Source organism: Pleuronectes platessa, chromosome 20 (genome assembly GCF_947347685.1).
Source record: "Pleuronectes platessa chromosome 20, fPlePla1.1, whole genome shotgun sequence".
NCBI classification, from domain to species: Eukaryota; Metazoa; Chordata; class Actinopteri; order Pleuronectiformes; family Pleuronectidae; genus Pleuronectes; species Pleuronectes platessa.
In genome coordinates, this window is record NC_070645.1 from 12720088 (window position 1) to 12737213 (window position 17126).

The window sequence follows — 17126 nt, forward strand, 5'->3', positions numbered from 1 at the left end:
ACAAGCACACACAAATCAGGCGCGTCCAAAGAGGTGGTGCATTGGAGTTTTGTTTCCACCACCCTGAGCTCCATCACCACTGAGCTGCATTCCACGCCAGATGATAAAATGAGGTCTGGATACACATCTATCTTTTGTCATTTTCAGATGTTTAGCCAGTGTGCAATGTGTGTGGGTTTCTGAGTGTGTGTGTGTCTAACCTTGAGGGCGGATAATTAGCTGTAATTGCACCCCTACTGGAGCTTTGCTAACAGATAGATACCCATGGAATGGCTGTTGTACTGTGCAGTATCAGTACTTGCCATCGATGGACTGACAGCTGAGTGGTAGCAGTCGTCAGCTTGTCCTCCAGGTAGCTGGATATGTCATACCTGTGTGTCAAGAGGAGATTTTATTCTAGCTACTGTTTCCAGGGATTAAGATGTGGACCCACTAACTCAGCTCAGACATTTAAACACCAAGTATGTTAATGTCCGTGTTTTGCCCCTTTTCTCTTCCATACAGGAATGTACGGTACCATAATAAGGGTTGGTAACATATTGTGTATTTTATTAACAAAGCATACAGAAATGTCGTGTGAGGTTGAGGTAAGGTAGCATAAGATATGGTAGCATGACGTTATAAGGACAGGTAAGGTTGCATAAGGTAATGACGCCTAAATTCTAGATCGCCACCTGGTGCCTGCCTTCAGTATAGGTCATAAACCTATTCTATGTTAGTGGATCGAACAGTACTAATGGTAGTAGTACTAAAGAAAAAAAAAAAAAAATCGAGTATGAGTTGAGGTTCAGGATAAGAGTTAAGGATCAGTTGCCCAGTTAAAAATCATGATTTTGGAATCATTGCTTGAGGGTCGGAAGGCTCTTGCATTCTAATCCTTTGGTGGCAAATACACCAATGGTTTGATTTCGTGCTTTCATGTTACAACTGCAACAACTTGGGTCAGTTGTAGGAGTGTAGGAGAAGAGCCATGTTGGTGCACAAGTGTTTCAAACCAATAAATGTACAACAGATTAACAACACATGTCTGCCTGACAACTTACAGAAGTTCTGGGTGTGATTTCACCCAAGGCCCCTTTAAAAACAACTGTTTGTTTCACTGGACACCATCCGAGCCAATGAGCTGTCCACAGAAGACGTTGACACATCTTTTTCACATTTATAAGGACATGCCATGAAATCAGGATGGAAATGAGCTGGAAAATAAGCAACGCAGCCATTCCCCTTTTTCCACTTTATGGGATGTTCATAAAAATGGGATTCTGGAGTAGCAGTAGCAGCTGTCACAACAGCCTCTGGTCAGGCGAATATTGGCGTACATTATAAAAACTTCACTTTGAATTAAGTCAGTGGTCTTAAAACAAGAAGTGGTCTCGTGGATGGATTCATATCCTCAGCGGACAGAATACTCTTTACAATCCTTCAGCATCAAACAAAAATTAAGATTGAGTCCTGCTCTGTCGGTCACATAATGGTGACTATACTTAATTTTAAATTGGAAAGGCAGGTTTGGCTTGGTGCATGAGTCCATTTTGTTCCTCTTCCGACATCTTGTTCTCTTTGGGGGCTGCAGATTTTGGCAGAAAAAAATGACTGGCTTTTTCATTTAGACATGAAACAAGAAAATAAACACAACCAAACACTGCAGTCATAAACAAAACCCAAACACTTGCTGCATAACGTACGTGGCTAACGTCAACAGTCCTACAACAGAGTCATTAATCTCACAGTACACTAAATGATACAGTACATGGATTTGCTGTCCCACGGTTCTCATGTGATACGGGGGGGAAACCTTTGGATGACCAGTAGAGGAGAGCTTGTGTGGGTTTGTCACTCTAGTAAAGAAGTGTTGAGCTGTCAGTCACTATTCCCTGGTTACTTTACAGATAGCTAACTAGCGATTCAGACAGTTAATTCCTTAGGACTGACGTTGACAAATGAGAAGTAGGGTCGTTTTATCATAGACTTAGAAAAAGTGTACTTCTTAATGCAACTGCTGGTCATTTCAGAGAATGCAGGTGTCAGGTACTTCTGCATTGGCTTCACTTTCTGGACTACGACTGTTTGTTCATCGGCTAAAATCTGTTTTTCTTTCCGGTGACTGTGATTAGTCTTCAAATATCACAAAAGTCATGTTAATCTTTTTGCACAAATCATATAAGTACGATAAACTTGTGCTTATCACAGATCAATTTATGCAATAATCCCAAACCCAGGAGGAAAATCTCATTGGCTTTTTGTTGAGGGAACCTGGAAAATGCTAAAGTCCAGGTTGGTTGACAAATATCATCCCTTAGTCCCCGCAGCACACTAGAACTCTTTGGTTGCTTGAGTCCTCCGGCAGCAGCCGCGTTTTTTTTTTAGACCCGGCCCTTTGCTGTGTGTTTGCCCATCCTCCCGCCCTATTCAATGATGCACTGTTCTATGAATAAGGGCAAAAATGTCTTTAAATATAAAAGAACCATGTGGTTAATGTCTGCTTTTGGGCAGCAGGTGTGCATGTCAGCGTGTGTATACGTGTTAGTCTGGACTCGGCTGGTCTGGTCCCAGATTTAGAGGAGGAAGCCGGTGTCAGGGCCAGGAGATGGATCTCTCCTGAGGGATCCGATAAATAAGGAAAAAATATCTTTGAAAAAGGGAAACGCAGCTGTTGCCAAAGGAGAAGTCAAAATATTGGTGGCTTTGCATTCCACAGCGGCAAGGTGGGCCAGCTCGCTCTGAGATTCTGCTTGAGTCTCGATTTTCCCCTCGTTCCCACAATTAACATCTCAGTTTCTCTTCCATCTCCACATCTCGGCACATCCTTTCCTCTCTACCTCCCTATCCTCACCTCTGCATCAGACTTCACATGTAGACAGTTGAACCTCAGTGGGATTCCCTTTGGAAAGTCGACGGTGACCACAATGCCTTTCACTGGCTTAGAGTAAGAGCACACGATCCGGTGTAGCCCGGCTTCAATCATCCCCCTGGGCTGAAATATATGTTAGACCCACTGCTTGTTTTACACACAGGCACAGCTCCAACAATAGCGGCGGTAACCAGATACCTGCATGTTGAAAAACAGGTGGAGGAAAATCATAAGAAAAATAATCAATGTTCCTAATAATACATCTGTGTGTAAGGTCAACACAGTACTGGGGAGATGAAAGCGTAGAGGAATTTGGGTTTCTTCATGTCGGGTTTTTCGCTGAAAGCAAGAATAACCACAACTTGAAAAATGGTTTTTCAGTATTATGACATTGAGTGGGAACTTGTTTCATAAACCTACAAAAACACTGCATTAACAGAGGAAATCGGTGTTGAAATCCATTAGAATGTTTTCTCATTTAGGGATTTTAGCATCTCTTTGTCACTACAGGTGGATCTATAGGATCTATATAGGAAACTGGAAAACTAAAGTATGCCGTCTTCAGAAAAGGATTCAGTCCTTTTAAATAAAATGTGTATAAATCATTAACACTGCCTTTGTGTCCATCAGATTATGCCAAAAAACCTATATAAAGATGGATCACATGGCATCTCCAAGAAACTCAAGCTAAACTAACTGAGACAATCATGCCCGCCAGGAAGAAACAAAAAAAATAGGTGATTTCTAAATAAAAAAAGGAACACTGAAAGTATTTGACAAAACCAATGTGATACCCAAAGGAGCAGGGTGGGACATAACCACACACCCTCTTAAAGGGACGGTTTTCAGGTGTCCCTCGAAAATAAAACTTAAAAGTCCGAGCCAAGCAGGGCAGGTGGAAGGTGTCCACAGGCCAGGATGCCGTTGAGCAGACTTGGGGATGAAGACTTCGATAGTTCAAGATCTTCAATGCAATGTAACATTTATAGTAAAAATCATTCATTTAACTGGCTGGATGTTCACATCCTAATTGCTGAAACATGAATCTCACGGCCCTTGGGACAAGTAATTCTGGACCACAACCTGGCCATTATGTGATTTTTCCATTTGGAGCTAATGCAGCAGATAACCAGCAAAACCTATGAAAAGACACTATTCTCATTGATCCTATAACCTGAATGAAGTTATTCATGGGATGGATGTCAGAGTTACATTCCACTGAGAGTGTACACAACACCAGCTGAGCTTAGACAGCAGCTATTCTCACCCGGTTTATTCAGCACATCTGTGAGTATAAATATCTGTTCTGTCCATACCAACCATCACACAACATTCATAACAAAGACACTGGCAAAGAGAAGCAGGCACAAGTCTGAGGGATAAGAGGCTTCCTGTAGGAAAAGGATTCATGTTGGACTCTTAAACACCCGTTCAGATAAGGCATCCCGGAGACTGGTCTGCCTGGAGGTGTGGAAAGGAAGCAGTGGGCAGAGTTTCCCCTGCACATCCTTAGTGATAAGATCCTTTTATCCAGAGCAGCTCACGTCACCAGGAGTGGAGACATTTTTGTTTTGGGTGGTCTCACTGGCAGTCATCCCCGAAACCTCTGGACATATTAGTGTGACGTAGTTCCAACGGGGATAAGAGCACCACAATCTTATTTTAATGGCATCTACATCTTTATTTTCTTGTTAAGTTATACTGATGATATCTCCTCCTTGTGTTTTTTTCATCACCCTATATTTATTTTTCTGGTATGAGTCCTAAATTGTCTCTTTCTGTATTCCACAACTTTTTTCCAAACAATGATGAATTGAAGGAAAATAGTACAAATTTAAATCCAGTTATATAAATCCAAATACTTGGTCCAAGCCAATATAACTGTTAGTTGAATTATGAAATATTTTTATGATTTTAATCTGACATATATATTGGTCTCTGATGAAAACATAATGCATCTTGCGTCTCTTCCTCCGTCTCCTCGTCTTACTCTTCTCATCTCTCTTCCTCCGTGCCTGCCTCCATCCCTCCCATCCCATACTGTTTTCCTGAGTATCATGTTTGGAAAGTCAGCCCGCGGGTCAGCCGAGGGCTTGTAAATTTGTCAGCGGCAGCGCGGTTGAAAGGGAGGCGACTCGCTCGGGAGGGTCAGGGGCGCATCGGCTCTCACACTGGGCCTTTTCTCTCACCGTGAGACCTCTGGTTGTTTCAGGCACGTCCTCTTTGGAGACACAACCGGCCAGGGAAAGTTCGAGGGGCCGAGGGTCGGCGGCTTTCTCCGTGACGCCATGGAGACTTCTTGTATAACAAGGTGGGAGTACCTCGCTGGCTGACGAGTATATTTCAAGCATGCACAGATTATCAGCGCAGACACGCATAAGTCAAGTGTCACATCTGTATTTGTGTACGGCATGAATGAGTGACTACATCCATTCCTTAACCCTTGACCCAGGCCTGAAAGGAAAACTCCACCCTAACACACTTGTCATTGTTAAATAAACATCTATTCTTTGACGTTTACACAAAGAGGTGAAATTTATTTAAGAGCCGCCCACTCACTGAAACAGATTTTTACTTTTGTAACTATTTGGAAACATTCTGAAGGAGCTAGCAGATCTGGAAACATTCAATTAACCTGTTTACATGGACTCCAATATTCTGATATAAGATCATAGTCAGACAAGTGTAGAGTGGAGTATTGTGAACGTAGTCACATTATGTAGATATGTATATGTCCTAATGACATTATAATGGCCTATGGGAGTTTTCACAGCATCTTGCGACTTCCACATACAGAAGTTATCAACTGCTTAACCACCTTTGACCATTTATCGATTACTAATCAGTTCATCTTTGAAGGTTTGGGCTAAATTTGTTGCAATTCCCTCAAGGCGGCCCTGAGATTACAATATCGAGAATAGGACAGAAGCACAGTCTTACTGATGGACAACCTAGAAACATAACTCCTCTGGTCACAACATGGTGGCATTTATATGTATTCTGGCCTGAGGAATCTCCATTTCTCCTCAGGCACGTACCTGGTAGGGTCTGAATCCAGGGACCCTCGAGCTTCCTCAGGTTGTGCCTTTTTGTCTTTCTTTTCTTCCCTCCTTTCTCTCTCTTCTTCTTTTTATTTGAAGAAAGCTAAATCCCAGCAGGCTTGCCAATTGCATCGCAGAAGAATGTGACAGCAGGAATGTTTACCGTGATTTTTACGCCATTCCTGTCAGCCATGGTCATCTCCATTACCAGAGCGAGCAAATGACCGGGTCATTATGATAATTAATGGAGTTTACGTGGCACACAAGGACATGCTGGGTCCGAGTTCAGCGGTTCATGGGTTCACAACCTCTTTTAACACCAGGGCAGGCCGTAAATTCCACAGACATACCGACCAGTGTTTACAAAAAGGTTTGCCTCCTGCGCTGTGTAACCTGACATTAAATGTATCATCATGAAAGCATCTGAGGCTGCAGACCTAAAACACTGTAGCCATGACAGCACATCAACCAGCGCTGTGCTCATAAGGGTTACACAATTCACGGTGGAGATCGGAAATGTTAAGTTAATTATGTTTCACATCAACAGTTCATGTTTATTCAGTTTCCACTAATACCACCTGCTCCTACTTCCTCTCTCTCTGTGTGTGTGTGTGTGTGCGTGCGTGTGTGTGTGTGGGGGGTTGCAATCAAACTTCGGCTAGGGCGGGCGGCTCTGGCTCAGGAGGGAGAGTGTGTTGCCTTCACATATCCTTGGACAAGATACTTGACCAAAAAAGTTGTGCCATCAGTATTGTTATGTTTTGTCTTGTATTGTACTGGAATTTGTCATTAAAAATATTTTAAAAAACTGCTATATGAGTGGGGTCAATTTAATATTCACCCCAAACCACCTGACAGAAACACACCGAAATGCAATTCTTAATATTGACGAAAAAGAAAAGCCATGCACGTAGAAGACACCAGCGAAGACGTCAACTTGTCAATGAGATTCGAGAGCTTGTGGTGATAAGGACGAACACCAGTGATTTGCAGTAAACAAGAACACTGTGCTCTTCATATCAGAGATTAACTGTGAAGTCCTGAAGGCACCGCCCCTCACCTGGATGTTCTGGCAAATCTCCTGTTGTTGTGAACGTGTCTAAAACAATACCATCATTAATATGTTTATAACAGGGTCTATGGCCCAACATACAGTATATTCTCCTTCAGGAGTTCATGGCCTGTTTCTGATCAGCTGCCTCTGGTTGCACAGCATGTAGTCAAGACTCCTGAAGTTTTTATGATGCACTTTGAAATCGAGGACATGCGGTGAGAACGAAATAGAGCAACAGTGTGTGGGGGGGCAAAACTAAAAAAAGTGCAGAGACACAACAGAGCAGGAGAGAACAACAGACGTGAGAGAAGACGGTGCAGCTCTGCCCCGTCCTAACCCCGACGCTCTGCAGAGCCATCAGAGCGAATCCCCCCCCGCCGGCACCCAGAGGTGATAAGTGGGAGTATCGGGTCCTAATCAGATGTTCCGCCAGGGTTATGGTCCAGTGCCCATCACCTCCCCTATCGACTTATCGTCACACTCATCCATCTCACGCCAACTATGACTCCGAAGAGGAATGAAGACGGTGGACGGGAGAACAAACGAAGACAGAGATTTGTAAAAAAAAAAAGCTGTCAAGAAATGTAATCTCTGTACTTAGGCTCCAATCTCAGCCGCCATCTCGTCAAGTCAGACAGCTATGGCTCGAGAGGGCAAGATATGATCAGAGTGGAGGGGCTGGCGGGTGGAGGATTGATATTGTGTGCGTAGTGGGATGTTCTTGCGGGGGGTGTGTGACGGAGATGACTTAGGTGTAAATGGATTGGGTGGATTTAAATGGTAATTCGCCGACCAAGCGTGTGTGTACATCTACATCAATGTAAACACCAATATTTGTGTCACTTGCACTCCTTATTGAGGATAATACAGTTAGGAGGCACTCATACAAATTGTAAGGCCTGTGGATAGAAGTCAGAGAAACAATAGAGACGTCCAGTAACACCTCGTCTTTTATGACAGACTGGAAAAGACATAATCTGGTTAACCGGATATGTTTTTCCCATCAACCCCTGTTTGTTTCTCGGGGCCGCTGTATGTTTTGCCAGGGAGCCTGACAACCAATACAATCCAAACACAAGAAAAAGGAAGCACTTTAAAACACTGTAACTCAATAAGCTGAATTATTTGTATATCTTGGGCCATTCTTGAACGTTGTTGCGAGTTCTGGTGAACTCGCTGCGGCGGTGAAATATCTGATCCCGTAAACAGACGAGAACAGACCTTTGTAGTTTGTTAATGTCGTTTTTTTTCTCACCGTCGCGAGTCTCCAAGTTTCTGTCCCTGTGAAGATTCCTTTACTCAGCTTCAGCATATCTTGAATTCCTCGCTAAACTGCTGGCTAATGCTGTTTATGGTATACTCCGAGGTGGAGTGACGGGTGGTCCTCCGTTCTGGTTTCTGAGGCTTTACAGGAAATATCTCAGGATGGATTTGTGAATTTATTTTTCCAAATTTCATGCTGAAACTCTCCCCTGCATCAAACAATTGACTCTTTGATTTAATACGACTCATTGCTTGATCATACCGGGGCTTTGGGACATGTTTTGCTGCAAAGAAAGCGGCTTATCCAGGCTTAGGCACTCAGAAATGCAACCAGGCATCTTAAGACCAAGAAAAATACATTTAAAGGGCCCTTCGATTCAGAGGGAGCCCAGGGACGACTGAACCCTACTAAGCTCCTGAAAACCCACTTCTTAGAGCTTTCTGGCTTGTTTGCCTTCAGAGTGTGGGAGGTAGGTTGACTGTTGAGGTAAGAGAGTTCGTGACAGCTCAGCTAGAGCCATATGAGAAAAAAGAAAATCAGGAAGGTCACGGTGGCAGACAAGTAGATAAAAGCACAAAATGACTTAATAATATTTGAGGTAGAGGAGGCAGGCGTGATTTAAGTTTCCAGACACCGAAACAGCTTTGAAGTGACAGCCAGAATAAATCCCAGGTGTAAATGCAACCAACGGCACCACCAGCTCATCCGCAGGGAAAGAGAAGCGTCACTATCCGATGGTCTAGATTGCCAGTCCGGCGATGTGCATTGGTGAGAGAAGGATGCAAACGCCTGTGAGGACAAGGAAGACATATTTGCTTATTGTCCTTCTAAAGTCAATCTTAATCTAAACTGCAGAGAGGCGAGAGGAGAGAGGCGGGGTGCACCCTGAACAGGTCTCCAGCTTATTGCACGGCCAACACACAGAGACAGACAACCATTCACACTCACATGCCAACCTACAGTCACTTTAGAGTCTACAGTTAACCTAATCCCATACCTGGAGAAAACCGACAAAAACTCATGGGGAGAAAATGAAAACTCCACAGAGAAAGAACTGGGATTTAAACCGGGAACCTTCTTGCTGTGAGGCGACAGTTCTAACCACTGTCCACTGGGGCAAAACCACCTACTTGATTGGAATTGCATCAGGCGTGTCTATTTTAGGAGTAGCCAAGGAAAATAAAGACACATAGGATAAAATGTGATTGTGATAGAAATATGAGGCAAAGTGTGAACAAAATGAAAGTCATCTGGATTTAATCTGCCTTTCAGTTTGGTGGGCAGGGTAAAGCTCACCTGTTAATCATGAGAGATTTATTCAAGTCAAACGAGAATGACTCTAAAACCGCAGAAGCATTTTCCTGGGTTATTATGGGATCTTTCCTCTGCTGAAACCCAGCGAACAAACAGAAAAGGACAGAAGAGCAAACAAGTGCCCTGATCCCCTGAGCGGCCCTTGAGTGGCCCCTGGACACTTGTCGATCTGCCTGGCACGGCTGAGCTTTAGTGAAGCCAACTCATCACAGTTAAATGGAGATGACACAGGTAACATGCTGGGAGATCCCGTTCTGTGACCCGTGAAACCGAAACCATTTCTGTGCATCCTTCCCTCACCGCAACCACAAGCTAACAGCTCGAACCACAAAACACCAGACCTGATCAGAATAGCGAAATTTCTCCCTCTGGCTATTAAAGCTCTCACAGTGAAGCTTTGGATATTTGTAGAGCAAAACGTCTCTGCCCGTTCATTTACAGAGCACGGAGCACTTGGATTTGTTTTCCACCGGGATGCACCTTTAAAAATATTGGGTTAGGATTTGGGTTAGGATTTCCCATACTTAATATATGACCTTGTAAAAAGGACAAATCAGTAAGTGGAAAGTAAAAAGATGAGATTCTATCTTTTCAACAAATGACGTATTTTTCAATATAAAAAATAAATAAAACTGGACTTTAAACACCACACTGACTATTCAGGTTAAGTTTCGTTTAAGTTCCTTTTTTCATGTGTCACTTCACCTCCAGCTCTGAGCCCATTATCTAAAGTAGTGGGCAGAGGAATGAGGAGGAGAGGGAGGCGATGCTCGATGTGAGACAAACATTTTAAGGCCATTAAAAAGTGCGACACACAATGTCAAGGCACCTCTACTGCAGAGAGCTCCTTAGAAGTTGAGGACTTTCCCCCTCCAGGATCCCCTGAAGTGGGCATTACTGTGGTGGAGGACCATGGTGGTCCCGAGCCACATCAGCTCGAGACCTTGGATCCAGATCAGTTATGCTCAAAGCCGGATCTCTCAGAGCCGAGGCCATGCAAGTGGGAGAGAGAGCAGGGAACGAAGATTATTTGTTAGAATGCTTATAGGTCAAGGTTGATCTTTGTCAAACTATATAATAACATAACAGAAAATGAGCGACATACCCAGGTGTGTTGGTCGGCACCTCAGGGAATGTGTCATGTTCAACCCCACAAAGATTTGTTTTAATAAATTAGGGCAAGAATGTGATATTAAAAACAGGATTAATGTGTTTCATCACAGTACAGTCATAATATGTATACACATTTAAGTGTCTAGTATCACTAATGATAGTGTTCTATATTAAAAGTAAAATATTGGAGTTGCTGGATGTTGTGCTCAAGTTGTGTCTCTCTGAGCCACAAGGAAAACAAAAATCTAAGTTAACAAGTGGGAACAAGCCCTAAACTGTAGTTAACAGTAACTGTTGCCATTACTCGATGTTCACCACTGTGCATTACAGGACATGTTGGAAGCTGCAGCGTGTCACACAGCGTGAGTCATACGGCAGCGCGGTGACACTCCACCTCTGTGGGAAGGGGCAGCGGGGCAGTGATGAACGCGCTATTCTAGGAATGAAGATGAAAAAGGAGCTGGAAAGTATGCTTCTGGTTTTTTCGCTGGATGATTCTGAACAAATGATGAAAGCAAAGCAGAACAGATGAGCGAGCAAGAGGTCTACATGAATCACGCAGATAGGTGGATGGGGTGAGGGGGGTGAAGAGGCACAAGGTTGGGAGAGTGAGCACTTGAGACTGGATGTAACGCAGGGGCTCTTAAATCTGTCCGTGTCCCGAGGGAGCACCCTGAGAAAATGAGCTCTCTATCTGTGCTACTGCTGCAGCTGGCTGTGAAAGACATCAGCGCGGCCCGACGTTTAAATCACTGTCACCGCTTTATTTGCTATAGGTCACTTTAAAGTTTTGCGATCCCGCGTCGACATGTACGGAGAATCTGCTCGTGCAAAAGAGGTGAATCATTTCTAAACCAGATCACCGGTGGAGGAAGAGCGGGCTTCCTCACTCTGATTCGACTTGACAAACAGGGAAAGTGCTTTCTCATGACTAGGTCTGTCGGTTAATCTTACCCGATGTTTTTTCCAATTGTTTCAGACATCTTGTTTGGCCTCCTTTCATTCATCTCGATTCTGATTTCTACTTCGGCCACACGTGATATCCACATTTTTAGGCCGCTTTCTAAACAAGCAGGACCACCCAAGAGCGTTTCAGGCATCTTTCTACTCTTAACATCCTGGGTTCCTGCACACAAACTGCTGCGATGGAGCAAGAGGCACATTAAAAACTAATTGGACGGCGATGACACACGGTAGTCGCACAAGGCCCTTATTCGCAAAGCAGATGGAAAGCCTTGGCCTGGTCCTACATTAATTACAATCACATTCGGGGAGGAAGCCATTCCTCCTGCAGGGAGGCGGTTAGGACTCCGTGTACAGCTGGAAGAGATGGCAACCTAATCCCCCCCGGCCGCCACAGAAATCTGAGGGAATCGTCAAAAGATGCACAGGACGTGATTAATCAAAGTGGAGCGCCAGATGTGCACCATCACAGGAGTCTGAACCCCAAACTGACACAGAAACCACAGACACACAAACACCACGCCATCGCCATCACACTCCCCCAGAGGGAAGCCGACAGAGGATGCTCGGGGCCAGATCCTCAAGCACCTTCTGTCTGAATATCTGCTTTCATCACTACGCGTTGCAACACCGACACCCGGAGGAGCGATAACCGGAGAAGCACGGTCACTCCAACCTGACTCTCCTTCTCATATGTGGCACTGAGTGACTATTAAATGGTTTATAAAGGTGAGGAGTAAAAACACATCAGAGGACTTCCTGTCTCGAGAGCAGAGGAAAAAACATGAGACCTCATACTTCAATGACACATTCCCACATGTTCTCATGACAATGGCCTCAGCTCCCAAGATGGATGACTGTCAATCTGGATTTAAGCCTCCTTGTCCAGCGGCCCCTGACTCTGTTTATCTTCAGGCGCTCTGTTTAGACTCTCCCAGTAAACACACGGAGCTGCTAATGGAAGGAAGAGGCTTCTTTTTTTTTTTTGCTTTTCATGTTCCCAACTCGTTTAAGTGTCGCTCTTCATCGTCACTGGAGCTAATTAAAAGACGGCACTTCCTCGGGTGAAAGGCAAACAATGCGACGCAGAGTTTTTACGCACAGCAACCGCAGCTCGACGCATGGAGGTCAGCGGCAGGAATAGCTGGCTTTTATATACAGATAAATACCAGCGGTGGTGGTGGATGGTTTGCGCTGAGGATATAAGTCTATTTTTCTCGCACTAAAGACATAAATCATTGAGTATATTGCGCTGCAAAAAAATTTGACCGCATGAATTTCACTCCTATAAATGAGCCGGGCTGTGCCAATACGCGGTGAGAGGACGTGTGACAATAAATAACTCGGAAACAAAACGAGCCTCGCAGTTTTTCCAACCCACAGAGCAGATAAGGAAGTTATGTGACCTCTCACAATGAGCTACTTCTTGAACCAACACTACACGTGCGTAATAGACCTGTTGTGCGCTATAGTTGTCTGGTGTGTGCGTAAACACGGATCCAGATGGGGGAAATGGTCGCATTTCAAGATAAGCACAATGCCCTATTCATGCGTAATTAAAAATACACACATTAATAATAATACTCCGATAGAGTTGACATACTTTAGTCAAATCTGTCAGACAAAGTTTAGAGGAGTTTCGACTTCGCTCTTGTTCCGAACACCTGTTCACGCTTAGGCTCAAACACAACAACTGAGATTTTCCACTTCGCATGAAAGTGGAACCCACCTCACAGAAGAACACATCTCTTACCTAAATTGACGAAGCTCATCACCATATCCGCGTCATTCAGAAAGGCAGTTTCTTGATATGTGGCCAGATGAGGGCTCTGCGTCGACCGCGCGGACTGATACCGCTCCAGCATGCCCTCCACCTGGCTCTTCTCGTCGCTGGAGATCGTGTTGTACAAGTCCAACATGAAAAGCGGAGCGGAGTTGTACTTCCCGAGCGACAGATGCGGTCTCGGTCGCTGCGGCAGCCCGAGGATGGACAGGATCTCCTTCTGCATCTCCCGCTTCTCGTGCGTCCGCAGCCGCCGGTGGATGAACCCCGGGTGCACCTCGTTGTTCCCATCCAGCGAATAATTACTCCCCGCCACCGGGAACATGCAGTTATACGCGCTCCACCACAATCCGATCAGGGCGAGCCAGCAGCTGGTCATGGTGCTGTCCCTGCTGTCCCCGCTGAGATCTCGCTCCGGAGTCCCGAGTGTGTCCGAGTCGACTGATCCAAACCCGAAATGAGCGTAACAACGAACAAAAGTCCGTCCAAAGCTGTTGTCCGTCCCAGCCACAGATCAGAAGTGTGGAAAGAGTTGCGTGTCAAGCCATTTGAAAAGCTTCCTAAAGCCAAATGCGCACAGGAGGGTCGGTGATGCTTTCATTTCGGATTCCCGTAGCGCGCTGCCGTGGTGCTTCGGGATAAAGTGCACCATGTGAAAGTGTGGAGAGCGCCCGCGGGGAAGTCGGTCAAAAGACACCGTTTGATACGAAGTTCACCAATAAAAGAATAACGACTCCACTAAAATGGGCCATTTTACGCAAACAGCTCTCCAAGCGAAGCGATTATCCCAAATTGCGCACCGCCTTCTGAAAGCTGAACTGGTCTCAATCACAGCCACCTTCTCCTGCAGGCTGCGTGTGACGGTCTAACAGGAATCAGCAGGTTGCAGTTCATATGTGTGTGCGCGCGTGTGCGTCTGTGTTTGCCTCTACTTGTGTGCGCGCACACACACCGCCCACTCCGCGCGTATTTAACCAGAGGTGGAGCTCTTTTGGCTTCAGGGGCGACTTCAACATCATATTTCCCGTCTATTCTAATAAACACGTCAGTTTAAGTCCTGGCATTTGTATTGGACATAATGTGCATGTGGCTTTATCTCACCTTTTATGCGATACGACTCCATCGGTGCCTTGTTTTGATATTTTGGCCAAATCCAAATAGTAATGTTGATGTATAATTAAAAAAAATGTAGACTAATAATGTTTGTTCTCTCTGCTTCATATTCTAATTTATCACCCGACTATAGAATAACGAGCACTCACATGAATTTGGGCTTTAGATCCTGACTCGTCCTGGATCACCGAGGTGTGTGTCCTCCTCTCATGCAGAATGAATGTCCAGTTGAGGCACGACCCCTGACGATGGAGTGGGAAACAGCAAGCAGTGACCGAACGAGAGGAGATCTGATCCGACTGAATACACTGAAAATAGCCCCAGGTAACCAGATTAACTGTTTGACTAAACAGTGGAAAGGTTAAAGAAGGTACATGATGAGGCCGGGCCATCATTGTCCTTGTAGATGTGGACAAATCTGAGTCAAATGCCTTGTAACGTAGGCTGTACCACACTTCTCCATGCATACATATTTCTAACATTCTGACAATATAATAATATAATATTAAACTTGAGTTGTATCGCACTTTTTAAAAGACAGTTTGAAAGTGATTCACAAATATCATAAACGGTCCAGATGAAATAAAAAGCTTTCTAGAAGTATTGAGGTATGTCTATCTTTGCCTGCAAGAAATAAAAGAGTTGATTAAAAATGAGTAAATAACTTGCATTAAATCAATAAAGGGCTTTCTAGTAGAAATACATTCTGAGGTACTTCTACCAGAACCAGTAAAGTAATTTAAATTTAAATGATTTGAGTAAACAAACAGCTTTTCTCAGAACTTAACCCTTAAAAACCAAAGAAGAAGTTGGATGAGGAGTCCATTTTTAGGACTTTTTTACCCAATTTTACCCTAAATTCAGCTAAATGTAGTATACTTATAATTTAAGAAGCGACTTAAAGATGGCGCTGTCTCTGACAGTTTCACCAAGCATGTCATTCCAGAGCTTCAGGGCCCTGACTGCAATTGTTTATTCCATTAAGTTACTGGTCTCTGGAACAGAGAGAAGGCCTGAGGATCTCCAGCTATGCTAAAGATTCGTCAGCGATTACAAGGTCTAAAATTGTAATAATTATAATTATAAAGAAGTGCCAGGCCATGAAGTTCATTTCAATAATATCTTAAAATCAATTCCTTAAACAAACAGGGATCCAGTGTAACATGGGTGAAACAGATGAATATGATCAAGCTTCTTCGTCCCAGTTAGAAGTCGAGCAGCTGAGTTCTGGACAATCTGAAGTTGTGTCAGGGTTCTTTGGTTAAACCATGAGCAGGAATGGAAAGTATGTGCGCAACGTTTTTTGCATCATCATCTGGGTCTAATTTCGGTAAAATTTCCAAAGTGATCAAAACAAGATTGGACAAGCTCGGTGACATGTTGCTCCCAGCACAAGTGGCTATCAAACAGAACCCCTAGATTCTGCAGGTCTGATGGAATACCAGAGCCTAGTTTAATAGATAAAAGAATGCTGATAAAGGAATTCTTCACAATCCTTATTCCTCTCTCTCCTTCCTCTTCCTCCCTGGATTCTTTTCACCCCGACACGTGTTATGTCTTCATGCGGCCTCGAGACTGCGATGGGCCTGGTGATAAGGCCCCTGAGGTGTCCGTATCTCCCCGTCTCCCTGCCACCGCTGCCACCGCTGCTATCGTGTCTGTATGTGACGAGTGAGATGCAGCATCAAAGAGGCACATACCAAACACACACCTACACACACACTCACGCAGAGAGAGGGCTGAGTGGCTTCCCGACTACACTCCTGCTTCCTGTTTCTCAGTGTGTGGTACTCGCTGCTAAAATCCCTTTATCTTAGACCAGAGCATTAGCCTCAACTCTTTTATTGTCTTGTTTTTTTCACTTAACAGATTTTTTTTTTTCCTTTAGTGATCTTCAGACAGTGATTTATGCTTTTATTACATCTCAACTGGGTTATTGTGATGCTGTATGCATGTGGCTTCACCAAAATGTGGTTACTCTGCTTCAGGGGGTTCAAAATGCAGTTTCCTCAACCAAATCACATCAGCATGGTCTTGTCTCCCTTATATTAGCTTCCCTTCATTGGCAGCCTGTGCGTTTTGGAATTGATTTCAAAATATTGCTGTTCACTTCTAAGGCTCTGCAGGGTTCGGCACCAAGCTAGTAGGTTTGTTTCTAAATCGCCTAATAGGCTGAGATCTTCTGATAAGGCCCTGTTAGATATTCCGGAGTCAAGACTGAAGACCAAAGCTGACTTGGCTGTCAGAGCCTCAACCCACTGGAATAATTCATTTATCTTTTTAAATCACCTCTGAAAATATACTTTTACCAAATAGCTTCTTCTTCTTTGTTCTGTTTATTCGCGGTTGGCAACAAACATCAAGGTGCATTACCACCACCAACTACATTTCTTCTTCACCTTCTTTACTCGGTCTGTCCGCTGGTCTTCTTCATCTTCTTTGTACCAAATAGCTTTTAATTGATTGTTCTTCACTTTTGCTTTTGTTTCTTTTCAATTATGTTGTGCAATTTGCTACCCATGATGCTGTTGTGTTTTTTTTAGGTGTTGTATTTTATGTTGAGTATTCCTGTTTTATTTGTTTTGAAAAGTACTTTACAAATAAAGTTATTGTTCTAAATAGTAGTAGTA

The 17126-nt window shown here is 44.1% G+C and overlaps 1 protein-coding gene across 1 annotated transcript in view; it reads right to left on the bottom strand.

Annotated features, from left to right (window-relative positions):
- The window catches only part of bmp6 (bone morphogenetic protein 6), a 39970-nt gene extending 25668 nt beyond the window's left edge, over positions 1-14302 (bottom strand). Inside the window, exon 1 of the mRNA XM_053412131.1 lies at positions 13354-14302. Within this exon, the coding sequence (XP_053268106.1) occupies positions 13354-13762 (409 nt within the window). The 5' untranslated portion in view covers positions 13763-14302. The remainder of the gene's footprint in view (positions 1-13353) is intronic.
- Between the last annotated feature and the right edge of the window lie 2824 nt (positions 14303-17126).